At 33.6% G+C, this 14,406-nt stretch overlaps 1 protein-coding gene across 1 annotated transcript; it reads left to right on the top strand.

The window, feature by feature from the left end:
- Positions 1-1,448: 1,448 nt before the first annotated feature.
- Positions 1,449-2,507, top strand: LOC111829432 (glutathione S-transferase T3-like). The gene has a single exon (XM_023778521.1). The coding sequence runs from the start codon at positions 1,449-1,451 to the stop codon at positions 2,505-2,507; it is 1,059 nt and encodes a 352-aa protein (XP_023634289.1).
- Positions 2,508-14,406: the final 11,899 nt, after the last annotated feature.

A 14,406-nucleotide genomic window follows, 5' to 3' on the forward strand; every position in this document is an offset into this window, starting at 1 on the left:
TATAAATGTTCAAAAAAAACAATAACTGAATCATCAAAATAAGATGAAGAAAAGAGTAGCTTAGTTATTTATGTATCCTTTAATACACGGAAACTACTAATACTTTGTGATTTAGACAAACTTTGTTGAAATTGAAACTTAAAATTTGTGAACTGTGATTTAGACAATAAACATTGAAACTAAAACTCAAATCTGAAACTTAAACTTTATGAATAGCTAATCCGATTATGAATTCAAATATAAAACTGAAATATTGATAAATGAACTCAAATCCAAAACAGATGCAATCGTAAACTGAACTCAAATGAAAAAAAAACCTGCAAGTACTTAAACTGAACTCAAACTCAATCTGCAACTGAACTCATAATAAAAAACCTACAACCTGAAGTCTTAAACTGAACTGAACATAACTCAAACCCAATCTTAAAACCTGCAACTCACCAATCCTTAAACTGAACTCAAACTGAATCTTAAAACCTGCAACTTAACTCAACTCGAACTGCAACTTATTGTAAACTTTAAAACTGAACTCAAACTCAATCTCATTCTTCATCATCCACATTCGATTGGTTAAAAGCTTGTGTCTCATCTTCACCATCATATACTTCATCTTCTTCTGCATATATAACAAAATAAAAATCTTAATACACAACATATGCTTTTAAAACGTATATAAAATAATGTGCTTACCTCGTTCATAAGATTCAAAGCTCTTTAACTAATTGCGACAACATATTAGTGCTTGAACATTTTTGGGCAGAAGGCAGCTTCTGTATTTGTTAAGAACTCTAGTACCAATACTGAAAGAAGATTCAGATGCTGAATGTTAAAAACATTAAGTTCATGCTCTGTCTACTAGCTTATAATTATACATTCTCTTGCTTTAAATGAATCCGTTTGAGAACTAGCATGTAAAAAACATTAAGTGTTAGCTCTGTCTACTACCTTTATTGCTATGTCTAGTACCTTACAATGTTATTATAAGTTCATGGCTTTAAAAGAATGAATACGGTTACATTCTCTTGCTTTGATTCTCTGATCTTGTGACTACAAGATTAGTATTTACATTTACATGTAAATGTAATAACATGTTTAGGTTCTTTTCAGAACTAGAAACCATGTATACTTAATAAGAGTACTATTATGTTTTTGAGAGTTCATTGTGATTTGATTGAAGTAGGTGAGCTATTTGCTTTGTAATAACTCTTAATGTGCTGTTATCAATTATCATCTTCCATCTCCCTTTTTCCCTTTGCGTGATGATCCTCTTTATTCTTTCCCCTCTATCATCTTCATGGTCTTTCCCTTCTATAATCCTTCTTTATCTTTCCCTTCTATCATCTCTCTGGTCTTTCCCTTCTATAATGTATCTCTTCTTTCCCTTCTATCATATCTCTTCTCGTTCCCTTGTTTCATATCTCTGGTAGCATCTATCATTCACTTCTATTATGGTTGTTGCTCTTGTACCATATCTCTTCTACCATCTCTGTCTTAGCATCTGTGTTCTACCATCATTAAATAATAATCCATATGGTGGTGCTCCCGGTTACTTTAGCCTTAATAACTTTCCTTATGATAGCTTTTCCCAAAATCTCAACTTTGGATCTCCACAAGGCACCCAAAACCCTTCTTTTAACCACCAACAAACTCAAGCTCCACCCTCTCAAGGTAGCCAGTGCCCTGGTATCAACCAGCAACAGAGTCATGGAGGAGCATCTCAAGGAGACCATAACCCTTCTTTTAACCAGCATCCTCTTCAACCTCCAAGTCAATCTCAAGGCACACCAACTTGTACTAGGGAGAGAAGGCAATGGAACAACATAGATGATCTTGTCTTGATAAGCGGATGGTTAAACACATCCAAGGATGTGATTGTTGGGAACGATCAAAGGTCAAGGATATTCTGGAAAAGAATTTCAGATTACTATGGTGCCAGTGATCATGTTGTGAATGGAGGAGAAGCCAGGCTGCCTGACCATTGCAAACAAAGATGGGGAAGAATCAGTAAAGAGGTGTCTCATTTATGTGGAGCATATGCTTATGTAGAGGGTGAGAAAGCATCCGGACATAATGATGTTGATGTTTTGAAGAATGCACATCAAATTTACATGACTCTTTATGGGAAGAAATTTACACTTGAGCATGCGTGGGTTGAGCTCAAGCATGAACAAAAATGGTGCTCTTTAGGGTTAATGAATCCTACAAGCAAAACATCCAGCAAAAAAAGAAAGGCTGAGGTAGCTGCACCTTCTTCATCCTCAGTTGGTAATGAACAAGAGACTAGGGCACCGGGTGTGAAGGCTATGAAAGCAAGAAGGTTCAACGGCAAAGAGAAGGAGCCAGCCACTGGAGAGTATCCGGAGCTTTGGGAAAACAAACAGAAGGATATGGAGGCCAAGAAAGTACTACAAATGATGAGCCTTCTCGAAACCCTCATTGCAAAGACAGTTCCTCTTGATGAAGATGAACTTGCCCTCAAGAAGAAGCTCATGGCTCAACTCTTCTAAGTTGTGTATTAAGTTGTAATGAATCATGTCTGTTTAACTATGAATTCAGGTCTAAGTAGTGTCATTTGTGTGTGTTCTATTACTGTGTGTGTTCTATTACTGTGTGTGCTCTCTCTAACTATGAAGTTGTCATTGCTGTGTATTACTTGTCTCATTTCTGTTTATGCCTGAGATAGTTTGTGACAATGTATGAATCCGGTTTAATGATGAATGGTGCTAGTTTGTTATAATTGTCTCATTTCTGTTTATGCCTGAGATAGTTTGTCACAAATGTTTTTCATACTTGTATAATTTCTCTGTCTAGTTGACATGTATCATTGCTGTGTATATATGTATCATTCACATGTATCATTTCTGTATCATTGCTGTGTATACATGTATCATTGCTGTATCATTGTTGTGTATACATGTATCATTCAATTGTGGCTGTGATGGAAGAAATGAGAGAGAGGACAAGAGTCTATGCATTGGACCTTGAAAAGCACAGAGAACAAGAGAGGAAAACTGAAGAAAAGGTTGTTCAGCTTGAGAAGCTTCGGATCTTACGTTTTCGAACAATATGGCTACAAATCTCGATGGTATAGGTGATCGTCGAAGAAAAATACGTGATAAACAAGCACATCACCAATTAAAAGAAGATTTGATTGAAAAATACGTGATAAACAAGCACATTTTTATGTTTTTATCTTTTGAAGTTTATGTTTTTAATTTTGATGTTTGTATCTTTTATGTTTTTAATTTTTATCTTTATTGTTTTTTATTTGGTATTATTTTTTAATTTTTTTTTCATTTTTATAATTATTATATTAAATTTCATTATTAAATTAATATAAATTTAAGAACCTACAGGTTTAACCAATAACTACAACATTTTATTTGGTTCTTATAAAACACTATTACATTATTAATATATTATAAATACACTAAGAACCATGTTTGGGGTAATGCCCTTGTGGTTGCCCTAATAAATTCAAGATATTGAAGCAATCATTCTCGGACCTATTATAGAGTTTGTGGGACGTGAAGGAATCAATTTTTAATGCCATATAGTTCCTCATCTACTCCAAAGAAGGATACAGTCCTGCAATGAAAAATCATGGTTTGTTTTTGCTGAACAACCTATGTGTTTCTCTCTTAGAGATTTTATCATAACAACTGGACTTCCATTTGATGATGCATCAGAAAAATGTCTAAAATCTAAATTTGAAGAGTAAAAACAAAGAAGAAAAGTGGATGAAAGATAAGATGTCTTTCAAAATCCTAAGTGATATTTTGGAAAAACAATAAAAAGATGGAACCAGAGGAAAGAATTAGATTATGAGAAATGTTAGTAGTGAAGGGTATATTGCTTGCTCGAAATCCAGTTAACAAGATACCTACACAGAATCTACAGTTGGGAATAGATCAGTTGTCAAGGGCTTATTTGGTTTGAATGGATTTATATTTGCCATCCATATATGGCCATTATCCTCAGTTGGGGAAAACGTTTGGCCAAAAGGATGTGACTTCAAATGGAAATATGCCTTGAATTTCTTCTGAGAAAACTATCCTGAAGTTTGTGGAGAAAGCTTAAGAGCCTAATAAATTCAAGATATTGAAACAATCATTGTTGGGGCTTATTATTGAGTTTGTGGAACGTGAAGGAATCAAAATTTTCACGCTATATAATCATCATCTACTCTAAAGAAGAATACAGTCCTACAATGAAAAATTATGGGTTGTTTTTGCTGAACAACATATACGTATCTCTCTTAGAGAGTTTATCATAACAATCGGACTTCCGTTTGATTATGCATCACAAAAATGTCTAAAAGTGAAGCGAAATAAACAAAGAAGATAAGCGGTTGAAAGATAAGATGTCTTTCAAAGCCCTAAGTGATGTTTTGAAAAAACAATAAAAAAAGATCGAACATGAAGAGAGGAATAATTAGGGCACTATTACTAGTGTAGAGTATATTGCTTGCTCGAAATCTAGTTAACAAGATACCTATAAATAATCTAAAAAGGGGTACTAATTTTTAATTTTCAAAAAATTTGCAAGTATCTTCGGGGGCGAACTGTTTACATTTATTTTGTAAATAGTGTGAACCTTTTGGGAATTAATCAGTTGTCAAGGGCTTAATTGGTTTAAATGGATTTATGTTTGTCATCCATATATGAGCATTATCCTCAGTTGGGCAGTTGGGGAAAAAGTTTGGCCAAACGGATTTGAATTCAAATGGAAATATGCCTGAAATGGCTTCTTCAAAAATTGTCCTGAAGTTTGTGGAGAAAGCTCTAGAGCTTAATGAAATCAAGATATTGAATCAATCATTGTTGGGGCCTATTATAGAGTTTGTGAAACGTGAATGAATCAATTTTTCACGCTATAATTGGTTTATATGGGCATTATCAGTTGGGAATTAGTTGTCAAGGGCCTAATTGGTTTATATGGGCATTATCCTTAGTTGGGAAGATGGAGAAAAAGTTTGGCCAAAGGGATGTGGCTTCAATTGGAAATATGCCTTTAACTTTACAATGGATATCCACGAAGTCTCCAACTCAAAAAGATAAAACATGGATTGAGGAAGGTGACAAGTTAAATTTTTGTAATTACGACTTCTTGTTTTGTTAAATATAAGAGCATGGGAATTTTCTACATCTTTAAAAAAAACTTGTAAACCTTTAAAAACCATGTTAAATATTTAAGGGATTATCACAAAAAGTTTATTTTCTATAATTGTATTCTATTTATTTGTGCAAGTTTAAGTGAACTCTATAATTGGTGACTATCAGGAATATGACCATTTGGTTCTACCAAAGAATCCTGAAAATAAGAACTTTTTTTTACCTTTTTGATCTTGTAATCAAGAGTAGGATGAGTAAGAATGATTGGATTCAAGGATGGATTGAAGATTCATAGAGAAAACAAGGTAGAATTGAGTGTGCTATGAATTCAACAATTTAGCATGATGGGGATAAGAATAAAAGAAGAAAAAAATGTCATTCAGTCAGAGAATTGACATGGCATACAAGTCTTATGAAGATCTTCACAAGAAAGTGGTGGGGATGGAAGGTTATTTAGGGATTGAAAGGGCTTCTGCTAGTCCTACTGAAAACGAGGAAAACTCATCACATGGCTGTCATGTTAGACAAACCTTTACCAGTGGTACAAAAGAACACGAAACACCAGCATTCTATTGATGTAGAGGATGACCACGAACTACCAGCCTTTTTAAAGATAAGAAAAGACCGGCATCAGCTAGTCTTATGGAAAAAGAGGAAAGACTAGCATCTGCCAGTCCTATGGAGGAATATGAAAGACAAGCATAAGCTAGTCCAATGGTGGAAGAAGAAAAACCGGCTTCTACGACTTGATCTCTAAGTTGAAAAGTATTAATTTTGAATAAGTATTTTGCTCAATAATGATTCTCATATTATAAGGTTTATAGGTCGATGTAAAATAAGAAAAAGTAGATGGATATACTGAGAAGTAATCAAAATATCCACATAAGAGCATTGAGGCTATTAAAAATGAATTTTATGATTTGTTTAGTAATTTAATTGAAAAGAGTGGTGTTAAGAAGTATGATTAAGTTTTTATATTTTTATGCAGGATTATTGGTGAGTTCTTAACTAGTGGATCTTAGGATTAAAACATAAAAAAAAAAATTATAAAGTTAACAGTTTTAATTTTTGAAAACTTAATAACTATTGCAAAATAAAATTTTTAAAACATAGATTAGATACAAATTATTGCATAAATAACATAAAAATAAAGGACAATTAATTTAAACGTGATTTGTAGAATATTTTGTCCATATGGGCTCGACAAAATCGTTCTTCAATTGTTCATGCATAGCACGATCACGAATTCAAGTTCTAGTGGCCATCATATCGACGATATTTGAAGGCTTATCTATAGAATAGCCGGAAACCACTTGAATACTTCCGGAAGATTCCGCCTGTACAAATTCGTTGACATCAAACTGTGTATACGTATCTCGTTCGTCTTCCACAATCATATTGTGAAGTATTATACAAGCTCGCATAATATTTTCAATTTTTTTCTTATCCCAAATAAGTGCCGGAGTTTTTACAATGGCGAATCGAGCTTGCAAAACTCCAAAAGCACGCTCGACATCTTTACGGCAAGCTTCTTGACATGTGGCAAATAAAGATGGTTTCTCACCTTGTGGAAGTGGAATTGATTGGATAAATGAAGCCCATTTAGGATAAATTCCATCAGTCATATATTAACCTATATGATACCCATTCCCATTAACAACATACTTCACTTTTGGTGCTCGTCCTTTTATGAGGTCATTAAAAATTGGAGAGCGATCAAGAATATTAATATCGTTCAAAGTACCTGGAGGTCCAAATAACGCATCACATATCCAAAGATCTTGGGAAGCTATAACCTCTAATACGATCGTTGGATTTCAAAACCATATGTATATTGCCCTTTCCAAGCGGTTGGGCAATTTTTACACTCCCGGTGTATACAATCGATGCTTCCTATCATCCCGGGAAATCCACTTATCTCTCCAATAATCAGTAGCCTATGAAAATCTTCTGCGTGGGGTTTCTTAGATACTCATTTCCAAAGCAATAAATTATTTCGTTGACAAAATGTTCCATGTATTTCATGGAAGTGGTTTCACCAATCCAGAGGTATTCGTCAACCGCATCAGCCGTACAATCATATGCAAGGATATGTATTGCTGTTGTACACTTATGTAGAGTAGAAAAACAGAACCTTCCTAGAGTATCTCTTCTTTGTTGAAAGAAATGAATTTCATTCGATAGACGATCAACAATACAGATGAATAAGGGCTTATTTATCCAAAATCGACATCGAAATATAAGAGAAGGAAAAGTGACATTTTCTCCAAAATAATTGTTCTATAACTTGATGTGTCCTTCTTCACGGTGTCTTTCAATATAGACTCTTTTTTTAATTCATTTTTCTGGCTGGAGTAGGATCATCGTAAGAGTACAAAGCATTATCCAATTCGGTTTGGAAAATATTATCAAATTCGTCGTCTAAAGCTTGTCCTAATTCATCACGGGAAGATGATGCCATTGAAAGTAGTAGAAAATATAGGATTTTTTATATGAAAGTTGGGTTTGGATTTTGAATGAAAGTTTGGTTTGGATCTTTAGGATTTTTGGTTTGGATTTTAAAGATTTTTTTTTGATTTTTTGGTTTTGATTGGCAGAAGTAAAAGGAAAGAGATTGAATTTAAATATTGGTTTGGATTATTTGGCTGAATTTTAACAAGAAAAGAGAATGATATGAATGACATGAAGATAAGAAAAGAAAATGTCTAAAACAACACAAACACGGCCATATATATAGAAAACTATTTCCAATAAGTGTTGTGATGTATTGTGCTGTTCGTGATGTCTTGTTGTGTCCGTGATGTCTTGTAGTATCATTTGGCTGTGAAGAGAAGGCTTATTGTGGCTTTGAAGAGATGTCATGTGGTGTTCGTGGTGTGGTAAGATTGTGGCTATGAAGAGATGTCTTGTGCTGTCGGTTAATCTACAAGCACAAGCAAACAATATTACAAACAGTTAGTTGTTTACACATTAGTAAATCAACATTATTCAGTATCATGTTTTGTTGAAGCATAAGCATAAACATTAGAAGAAACAACCATTAGCAAAAACATCCATAAGCATAATCACCATAAGCAAAAACAACCATAAGCATAATCATAACCATTAGCAAAATACATAATTCATAAACTGAAGCAAAATACATAGATTCATACAACCATAAACATAAGCAAACGCAAACTACAACCATAAACATAAGCAAACTACAACCATAAGCATAAACATAAGCAAATTACAACCAAAAGCATAAACATAAGCAAACATAAGCATAAACATAAGAGATTCAAAGAAAAATCTCCCTAATTAGCTTCTCTTTTAGTGCTTCCTCATTGTCAGTCAAAGGATTCGATTTTGCTAGTAGTGTATCCAGCAATTTCTTGTTACTAAGTTTGTCATTCAGAGCAAACTCTTGTTGTTTCAAAGCAAAATCTGCTTGCTTTATTCCCACAAGGTTTGAACTCTATCCACTTACTCACCTGCTCCTTCCACACTTAGTGAACTTGTTGCAGCCCTTTTTATTTTTCTCTTGGCAGCCTTCACTCCAGGTGGTCTTTGTTGAGAAGGTTCAGATTCTACAGGGGCTAGGGAAGCTTCTGATGAATACACAGAGAAGAATTCACCCTTTCTTCTCTTACTCTGCTCAATCTCTTTTGAAGTCTGAAGTGAGCACCACTTCTGATCATGCCTTAATTCTCTCCAAGAATGCTCCATGTTGAACTTTTTCTTATGATCATTCTCATAAATTTTGTGGGCAATCTTGATGAGATCATCATCATTCATACAACTAGCCATCTGATTGGTTGCAGCCTGATGAGAACCAGCAAACTTACAAACAACCTCACTCATCTTGGCCTATCTTTGTTTACCGTGGCTTGGCTCTCTCTTGCACAGACCTGAAACAGTGGGACTTGCAGCATAATATGCTGAAATCCGCTTCCAGAATGCATCTCCTAAAAACAAGAAGCATAACCAAAACATGTGTATATCCATATTCCCATTGCATGATGAATTGTAAAAGAAAGTTTCTCATGATTTATTTGTTTACATGTTCCAAAAGAGACCAAGAAAGATGTTTCATTTATAGATGATTTGCTTAGAGAAAGAACATCTAATACTATTTTTTTTTTGTATCCGTTGAAACTCCTTTAACTCAAGTGAACACACTGAGTACATAAGAAATGGAACGAATCGACACAAAAATCAAAATATGGGCAAGTAATGCTTGCGACACTAGAAGATGTAAGTTTTGATGTTATAAGTTTCAGTTCTAATAATTTTGGAAATTTCATTATCGTTCTAATCTTTTCTGAAATCAGATTGACATCAGGTTCTTTGGCCTAGGAGTAAATGGAAGTAAATATTTTTTACTGATGTGAATCACAAAAAAAGGAATCACAACATCATTTAAAAAATCATTCTTTCAACATAAATCAATTCAAACCATATTGAGCCCTTGACAACTGATCCATTCCCAAAAACTTCATACTGTTTACCAAATAAGTGTAAACAATCCACTCCTAAGGATATTTCCAGAAATTTTTAAAGTTAGTAGCCCTCTGTAGATTCTATATAAGTATCTTGTTAACTAGATTTCGGACAAGCAATATACCCTCCGCTAGTAACAATACCCCTAATCTAATCCTCTCCTCAGGTTTCATCTATTTTTATTGTTTTTCCAAAACATCACTTAAGGCTATCAAAGACATCTTATCTTTCATCCACCTATCTTCTTTGTTCTTTCGCTTCACCTTTAGACAGCTTTCTAACGCATCATCAAATGAAATTACAATTTTTATGATAAACTCTCTAAGAGAGAAACGCATAGGTTGTTCAACAAAAATAAACCATAATTCTTCATTGCAGAACTGTATCCTTCTTTGGAGTAGATGATGAACTATATGGCATGAAAAATTGATTCCTTCACGTTCCACAAACTCTACAATAGGCTCCAAAAATGATTGCTTCAATATCTTGAATTCAATAGGTTTTAAAGCTTTCTTCACTAACTTCAACAGTTTTCTCAGAAGAAAAGTTTGATACTCTTATAAATATATCTATCTATGTGCTAGGTCTGTAAAACCTTGGAGAAGAGTACAGTTTTTAATACTCATTTTTCTAAACTATATGTTGTGAGTCAACTACCACCAGAGACTTGACCCATTGGTTTTCACTCTGTGATGCACTAAGAAGTGGAAAATTTTACCCGGTGAATTTTGTGGGGTTCTCCTCTCCGTCGTGGATCCCTTCTCCTGTGTGGAGAGCTAGATGTTTGCATGGAGAAATCAAGCTCTTAAGGACACTCCAGAGAATTCCTACGTAGAGACAGAGGAGTACTTCTCCGCGGCCACCATCTTGTTTGGGTTGACCACTGACTCTAACAATTTTCCAACCGGTTGAATCTCCTCCTTCCGCCTCCTTGAAATTGTATCTGGTTCGCCTCTATAATTTACCAAACCATCTAACACTTCTTGGTTCACCCCTTTTGGCGTTTTTCCTTTATTCCACCTTTTCTTCCACTCACTCAAATTTCTACTATACTAGTTTAGCACCCGTCCGATGGACAGGTTATATTTGTTCAAAACAAAATTCAAACTAAAACTTTATTATAACTATCCAAAGCTTTCTTTAGAAAGATAAGCAAAAACTGTTAATTTAGTTAAACTCATAATCTCATTTAGTTGTAAAATGTAAACCCAAACTGATAATAATCTTGTTTAGTTTGTAAAATATAAATCCTACTTATAAACCCAAATAGACATATAATATCATTTAGTTATAAAATCTAAACTATAATGCTCATTTATAAACTCAAACCAACATATATCTCATATAATTGTAAAACCTATGTTTCAATCTTCCTTTATAAACAAAAACTAACATATAATATTGTTAAATCGTAAATCCTAATAACATTGATAAATTTCAACCAACATAACCTAAAATTAGGTTAATATTTTAATTTTTTAATTAAAATGTTCAAATATAATTATTTTTAATATATTTTCTTTTTCATAATGGTGTTTTAAAACTATTTTTATCTTAATATTAACAAAAATTAATATAGCATGTGGCGACATCTTATGTTTTAGTTACCACTTACCATGATCACGTGAGTTAGTTACTTTCAAAAACCAAGTTTCAATATGTATATATATAATCTCGTTTAATTGTTAAACCTAAACCATATTTTTTTTATAAAGCTAAACTATAATTTTTATTTATAAACCAAAACCAACATATAACCTGTTTTAACTTTTAATTGTAAAATTAAAATCTAAACCTTAACAATTAAAATCTAAACCTTAATCCTCTCAGTTTATTAAACCGACTTATAATCTCGTTTAATTGTAAATTTTAAATCCATATCTTCTTAATGAATCAAATTTACATAACTTTAATTAGGTTATTTGTTTAATTTTTCCAAAAGATTTTTAATATATAACTATTTATAATACTTATTTTTATAATTTTTCTTTTTTGATATGATTTAGAATATTTCTATATATTTTTTATCTAAACATTAACAAAATCAGAATCAACACGTGTCAACATCCTATCGTTTAAAATTAACACATGTCACGATTTTGTTACTGGCTGACTTTGAAAACCAAGCTTTATATAATAAGATTGCAAAGCAGCCTCCTTAAAGAACTCTTTTCGACCATCATTAGTGAAATCCCGATGCTAATAATAATCTTGCTAAAATACCAAAACAATATACATTAGCCCAAAAATAATGTTTTAAACAAGTAATTAAATTTGAAATTATTATCACAAACGGCTTGAGCCACATCTCTTGTTCACGCGAAGGCATCACCGAGAATGTTGCATATGGTTTATTAAGGATTCTTTGCATCATACGAAAAATAGATTTGGAGATTCCGTTGTGAGATACCTGGAACCATGTCCTACCTGGAATGGAATTTGGATGTAATTCCGGGATTCGTTCTCGTCCCGGTTGAGAGACAAAATCTTCAATGCTCATCTCTAAGGGAGTAGAAGCTAGTGAATCCGCAACGGGACTAGAATGTGATCGAGAACCATTTCCTTCTCCGGTATTGTGGCTAGACGAGTGTTGAGCGTAACTAATATAGTTCCTACAAACATTCATATTAATTTAGTATTCAAATTAATTTATATTTTTAAAATTATAAAAATTCATAAAATCTACAACACAAATCTAAATTATATTCCATATAATAAATAATACAAAATGATATCAAAATTTATTCCCAAAATAAAATTCCTAAATATACAATTTTACTAAACTACTAATAAATGTTTACAAAAACAAACAATTCGTTCAAAAACCCAATCCTTACTAGAATCCAATCCTTAAAAAAAAAACCCCAATCTTTACCAAAAAACTTTAAAAAACTAACACAAAATCACAATTCCTCACAAATTGAATAGTCAAATCTAACACCTAATTCTAACAAATCTAGATTCCATATCTATTCTTAGAACCAAATCTAACAAATCTAAACTATACACTTAAGCTGTTCAACCCAAGATTCCTAAACAAAAATTAAAGGGAAGTTCTAAACATAATCTCTTGTTTATCTATAAAGAAAACTTATTGAACTTAACAGTTTTGGAACCGGAGTTGCCGAGTTGTATTAAGTTTCTTTTACAGGATTATCAAGATGTTTTTCCCGAGGAAAATCCAGAAGGTTGACCACCCGTTAGAGGCATTGAGCATCAAGTAGATTTCATCCCGGGAGCTTCTTTGCTAAACAAACCAGCCTATCGCACTAAACCATGTGTTGTACCCGTGCTGCTTGTACCAAAGAAAATGGTAGTTGGCGGATGTGTGTTGATTGCCGAGCTATCAACAATATCACGGTGAAGTATCGACATCCTATTCCTAGATTAGATGATATGCTTGATGAATTGCATGGCTCTAGCATATTCTCTAAGGTTAATCTAAAAATTCGATATTATCAAATTAGGATGAAAGAAGGAGATGAATAGAAAACTGCATTTAAAACTAAACAAGGGTTATATGAATGGTTAGTTATGCCATTTGGGCAGACAAATGCGCCTAGTATATTCATGAGGTTAATGAATTATGTTCTTAGAGTTAATATAGGACATTCTTTGTTGTTTACTTTAATGACATCTTAGTTTACAGCAAGAACCATGAAGAGCATGTTAGTCATTTGAAAAAGGTCTTTGACATACTTCGAAAGGAAAAGCTTTTTGCCAATTTAAAGAAGTGTACCTTTGGAACTGATAACCTTGTCTTTTTAGGTTTTGTTGTGAGTACAAATGGAGTTAAAGTTGATGAAGAGAAATTAAGGCAATTCGAGAATGGCCATGTCCAAAATCAGTAGGAGAAGTGAGGAATTTTCATGGACTTGCTGCTTTCTATAGGAGGTATGTGAAAGATTTCAGCACCTTAGCAGCCCCACTCATAGAAGTTATCAAGAAAAATGTTGGATTCAAGTGGAAACAAGCTCAAGAGGATGCATTTGAGACCTTAAAAGAGAAGCGTACTCATGCCCCTGTCTAATCTCTTCCTGATTTTGTTAAAACTTTCGAGATAGAATGTGATGCTTCTGGTGTAGGAATTGGAGCTGTTCTTATGCAGGATAAGAAGCCTATTGCTTATTTCAGTGAGAAGGTTGGAGGAGCTACTCTCAACTATCCTACATATGACAAAGAACTTTATGCTTTGGTGAGAGCATTACAAACATGGCAGCATTATCTCTGGCCCAAGGAGTTCGTTATTCATACCGATCATGAGTCGTTAAAGCACCTCAAAGGACAAAAAAAACTCAACAAAAAGACATGCCAAGTGGGTTGAATTCATTGAAACGTTTCCATATGTCATCAAATACAAAAAAGGCAAGGACAATGTTGTTGTCGATGCATTGGGAAGGAGGTATGTTCTTCTCACAACTCTTGATGCCAAGTTACTTGGATTTTGAGCAAATTAAATCTCAATATGCTACTGATTCTAATTTTGCCGAAATCTTTGCATCTTGTGAGAAATTTGGTTTTAGAAAATATTATAGGCACGACTGTAACACCCCGACCCGTTCCAGCACTAGGAACAAATAGGAAGCAGTACTTAACCCTCGTAGTTGGCCGCCCAAGGTTCCTGAAACAAATTCGTTCACCACTGTCGTCCAACCACGAGCGCCCGACCTCTCGGACACGGCCTAAGGCTTTGCAACACGTACCGCGACGAAAATTGTGTTAAGTCTGGACAAGACTTAATATCAATTGGAAGACACGAGGTTTATAAAAACGTCGCTTTATTAATATCGGGAAAAGAGAGTCATAT

Source organism: Capsella rubella, unplaced genomic scaffold (genome assembly GCF_000375325.1).
Source record: "Capsella rubella cultivar Monte Gargano unplaced genomic scaffold, Caprub1_0 scaffold_7, whole genome shotgun sequence".
NCBI lineage: Eukaryota > Viridiplantae > Streptophyta > Magnoliopsida > Brassicales > Brassicaceae > Capsella > Capsella rubella.